General features: G+C 53.0%; 1 protein-coding gene across 1 annotated transcript; it reads right to left on the bottom strand.

The window, feature by feature from the left end:
- Positions 1-3,654: 3,654 nt before the first annotated feature.
- Positions 3,655-4,801, bottom strand: LOC134172794 (olfactory receptor 14C36-like). Its single transcript, XM_062636242.1, has one exon. It carries the CDS (start codon positions 4,645-4,647, stop codon positions 3,670-3,672), a length of 978 nt encoding a protein of 325 aa, XP_062492226.1. The 5' UTR covers positions 4,648-4,801; the 3' UTR covers positions 3,655-3,669.
- Between the last annotated feature and the right edge of the window lie 220 nt (positions 4,802-5,021).

Raw genomic sequence — 5,021 nt, forward strand, 5'->3', positions numbered from 1 at the left:
TTCCCCTGTAACTGCACTGCCGCTGTCCTGCCTGTTACACCACGTCCTTCATTCCTCTCATCTTTCGTAGATTTTCCTTTCAAATAACCCTTTCAAATAACTTCTATCAGATGCCCTTTGTAATCTTCCTGCACTCGGAAACCTCCCCAGTTCCCTGGAAGACAATCTGGAAGACTTGACAAAAACTACATGGTGAGACATGGCTCATCAGGGTTTAATGAGTCCCATGGTGTATTTGGGCTGAGTCCGTGAACCTCAGGTGCTGAGAGGAGACTGAGGAAACCTCTCAAGAAGTCCAAGTCAGAAACAAAGCCCCAAGTGCCTTCAGCATTAATGGGCCCCACTGAGGGCTGCTGCTGACAAAGCCTCCCCAGGGACTCGTTAAAGCAAGTAACTGGAGGCTGTGATTACAGGGAGACAAAGGCAAAGTGCAGGTGTCTGATGGTGAGAAAACCCTTGGTTTGTTTGATGATGCAGAAAGGCCAAGCCCTGACCACAGCCCTTGGAGAAGCAGAGCCTGAAATCCTGAGAATGAAAGTTCTCCTCGTAGGCCTTGTTGAAAGAGGCAACTGCCATAGCCCAGGGCACAGAGGCCTTTTGTTCTTTTGGGCCTTTCAGCCATGCCAGAACCCTGTCATCTCTGCTGCAGGCTGTCCTACACTGGCCCATGCCTGCACCTCTTTCCCTTCAGGCTGTTGACACCCATCTTGCTTTCCCACCTAGCTCTCACCTGGCATTTCTGTACCTTCAGTCCCATCTCTGCACCCATGGCTGTCTGTTCCTTGAAACACAAAGCCATGGGCTGAGCCAGACTCCCTCTGGGTGACCTCTTGCACCACAAGTCCACCTTTTGAGAGACATTTCTCTTTCCTAACTTTGAGTCTGAACCTTCCAAGCTGCACTTTGTAGAGGTTTCCTTCTCTTCCCATTAGCAAGAAAACCTCCATCATCTCTGCAGCCACATTTCAAGTAGTTGTAGGCTGCTACTACAGTGTCAATTCAGCAGGTGGAGTGAATAACCCTCTGCAAGCTGCAATTTGAGAGGTTTCCTTCTCTTCCCTTCTTCTAGGCTGACCTCCATCAAGCAGCCACATTTCAAGAATGCTACTACAGGTCAATTCAAGAGATGAACACCCCTCAGAGAGCTGATCTAAAGGAGGCTTCTAGAGGAATGGGTGATGCCATCAGTATAGAGAACTAAGCACCATGGGAGAGCAGTGGGAAAAGGCAATGGTCTGGATTGAGAACTTCTTGGCAAGAGCCAAAAGGAAAGGTGGTGTCCTTGGGTGCAAGGTACCCCATGCTCTGGGGACAGGGCACCTCATCTGGGACAGCTTCCTGCCTGTAGCACCCTCTCTGCTGCACACACCCCGCTCTCTGCCCGCACTCACAAGTGTCTCACAGAAGCTTTGCACCTCCCCTGCAGCAGCGACACCTCACTGCAGGAGGTTCCTGCATTCCCCAGGCTCAGGGATGGATCCTGCATTCCAGGCAAGTTTGGGTAGTGCAGGAGAGGGAGACAGGAAGGTGGGCTCATGGGGCATGATGAGCAGCGTTCAGGCACCCCCAGCAGTGGGCATTCCCCATGTGCCATGTGGAGGCATGTTCCCATGAGGGAAAGTTCTCAGATAGCCCGGGCAGGGAGTGGGGGGAAAGTGCAGCCCAGCCCTGGGGAGGGTGCGTTCAGGCAGCTCTCTTGGGGTCTGGCACTGGAGGTGGCTGCTGGCCATGCTCTGCTGCCTACAGCCCTTTGCTTCTCCCCGTGAGAGCTCTCTGATCTGCCCTTTGAAACCGTGCTCCCCTGCTTTCAGCACAGGACAGGTGTTTGTGGGGGTTCTTAAGATCACTTTGTGTGTGAAGGCAGCATACACAAGTGTTGTAAGCACAGGGCAAATGGGAAAGGACTGATGGACACTGCAGCCCTCCTTGCTCTGCACTAAGCTACAAGGAGCTGAGAACTTCTCCCTGTTTCAATATTGTTCTGACTTTCTGTCATACAAAGAATGTTTTATAGCACCCCCCTCCCAAAAAGAAAAACAAAAACCACCTCAGCAGTGTTATGCCAGTAAATAAATAACACAGTCCAAATGACTCTAAGGCCATGCTGATCCTCTCTTGTGCAGCCCAGACTCACTTGAGTCATGAGTACAAGTAGTGAACTTTACAATGAAGTTGGATTTCATCTGTCATCCCTTGTGAACATCAGAGGTGGACAAAGCACTGCTTCAGAGCAAAGCTGACTCCCATCCAACCTGGCCTTGAACACTGCCAGGGATGGGGCAGACACAGCTTCTCTGGGCACCCTGTGCCAGTGTCCCACCACTCTCAAAGGGAACAACTTCATCTGAATGTCCAAGCTAAATCTCCCTTTTTTCAGCTTAAAGCCATTCCCCCTTGTCCTGTCACTGCACAGCCTCATAAAAAGCCCCTCTCCAGATTCTTTGTAGGCCCTGCTTAGACACGGGAAGATTGCTAAGATGTCTCCCTGGAACCTTCTCTTCTCCAGGCTGAAGACCAACATCTCTCAGCCTGTTTCCATTGGAGACGTGCTCCAGCCCTTAGAGCATCTTTGTGACTCTTCATAAGCCCATCATTGTAGGATCAGAAGTGAACAAGTGTTGGAAGGGACCCCAGGAGGTCTCAAGTCAAACCCACCAGGAACAGGGTCAGAGCAAGTCGTTCAAGGCTTGATTCAGGCTGAGCTGGAAATTCCCAAAGCCAGAGACTGCACAGCCTCTCTGGGTGACCTGATGCAGCCCTTGCCTGAGCCTATGGGAACAAGGTTTCCTTCTGCCCTGCCTGAACCTCTCCTCTGTCACTATCCCCCACTGCCTTTTGTCCTCCCACCAGGCACCATGGTGAGGAGCCTGGCTCTGTATTCTCCATGTCCTCCTTGCCGCTACAGGCAGCCAGTCCCCAACAGCCTTCCCTTCCCAAGATCTCAGGTCCCCATCAGCCTTCCCTTCTCCAGGCTGGACAAGCCCAGCTCCCCCAGCCTCTCCCCACAGGCACCGTGTTCCTATCCTGAGCACCCATTGATAAACCCACTCCTGAGCTGGGGATGTGAAGCCTGGATGGAGTATTCCAGATCATCCCTCCCCTTGTTCTCCTGCCGTGCTCATACATCCCATGATGCTGCTGTCCTCTCTTGCTGCCAGGGCGCCCGCTGCCTCCTGTCCAGCTCCTGCCCACCCAGACCTTTCCCATGGGCTGTTCTCAGCCAGGCAGCCCCAGCCTGTGCCATTGCAGGGGAGTTCCCTGCAGGGACCCCTGTGTCCCCTGCTCTCCTGCCCAGGACACCCTGAGAGCTCTGCAGCCCCCCCATGCCATCCCATCTCCCCACATCAGCACAATAGCTCCGGCACTTGGGCTTCCCAAGAGCTCTTCCTGCTGCAGGCACAGAGCAGCCATCCCAGAGCTGGAGCAGCCAGAAAGCTGCTTTCATTCCCCTTCATTCCTGCCATGTGAGGACATATCACAGAGAAGAAGTTGCTGCAGGACCATTTATTTCCCTTAAATACAATCAGAGACCAGAGTGACACAAAGTCTGTGGGTCACACAACACGAGTGGCAACTTAGGAGATGAAAACTGACATTTCTATGAAGACAACATCATCATAAATTGAAATAGGAAAACAAATGTAAAGCAGGAAAGACAGATATGGCCTGTCATGACCTACACTGGAAGCCCTTTTCAGGGTAAAGCAAGCAGCGTCTATCTGCTGAAACACATCTGGTCACCAGCTTCCTCACAGCATCCTTGAGCTCCTGGTTCCTCAGGCTGTAGATGAGGGGGTTCACTGCTGGAGGCACCACCGAGTACAGCACTGACACCACCAGATCCAGGGATGGGGAGGAGATGGAGGGGGGCTTCAGGTAGGCAAAGACAGCAGTGTTGAGAAAGAGGGAAAGCACGGCCAGGTGAGGGAGGCACGTGGAAAAGGCTTTGTGGCGTCCCTGCTCAGAGGGCATCCTCAGCACGGCCCTGAAGATCTGCACATAGGACCCCACAATGAAAACAAAACAGCCAATAACAATCAGGGCACCAACCACAAGAAGCCCAACTTCCCTGAGGTAGGAGTGTGAGCAGGAGAGCTTGAGGATCTGGGGGATTTCACAGAAGAACTGCTCCACAGCATTGCCTCGGCACAGGGGCAGTGAAAATGTATTGGCTGTGTGCAGCAGAGCAGTGAGAAAGCCACTGCCCCAGGCAGCTGCTGCCAGGTGGACACAAGCTCTGCTGCCCAGGAGGGTCCCATAGTGCAGGGGCTTGCAGATGGCCACGTAGCGGTCGTAGGACATGACAGTGAGGAGATAAAACTCAGCTATGAGAAAAAAGAGAAAGAAAAAGAGCTGTGCAGCACAACCTGTGTAGGAGATGGCCCTGGTGTCCCAGAGGGAATTGGCCATGGATTTGGGGACAGTGGTGGAGATGCAGCCCAGGTCCAGCAGGGAGAGGTTGAGGAGGAAGAAGTACATGGGGGTGTGGAGGCGCTGGTCGCAGGCTGTGCTGGTGATGATGAGGCCGTTGCCCAGGAGCGCAGCCAGGGAGATGCCCAGGAAGAGCCAGAAGTGGCAGAGCTGCAGCTCCCGCGTGTGTGCGAATGGCAGGAGGAGGAACTGGGTGATGGAGCTGCCGTTGGACATCTGCTGCCTCTGGGCATGGGGCAGTGTCAGAGGAGAAAAAGGCAGTGACAGGTTAGGACAGGAGGGATGTCAGATACAGAAGTTCAGTTTACACATTCACAACTGAGCACATTTTAGCAGGAGAGGAGAGGTTCAGCGTCGTCGCCAGTCATGTCATTACACTGCTGAGGCTTCTTCCTAGGTACAATCAGAAGAGCATTGCATCAGGCAAAAAGTCTCAGTTCTTTGCAGAACCAAGAGAGCTGCAGTGTCCATCAGTCCTCTCCCACTTGCCCTGTGCTCAAACTTGCACTGCCTGTAAGGTGCCTTCACACACAAATTGATCTTAAGAACTCCCACAAACATCTGTCCTGTGCTGAGACCAGGGGAGAACG

Source organism: Pezoporus occidentalis, unplaced genomic scaffold (genome assembly GCF_034315485.1).
Source record: "Pezoporus occidentalis ecotype Australia unplaced genomic scaffold, CSIRO_AGI_Poc_V1 ctg472, whole genome shotgun sequence".
NCBI lineage: Eukaryota > Metazoa > Chordata > Aves > Psittaciformes > Psittacidae > Pezoporus > Pezoporus occidentalis.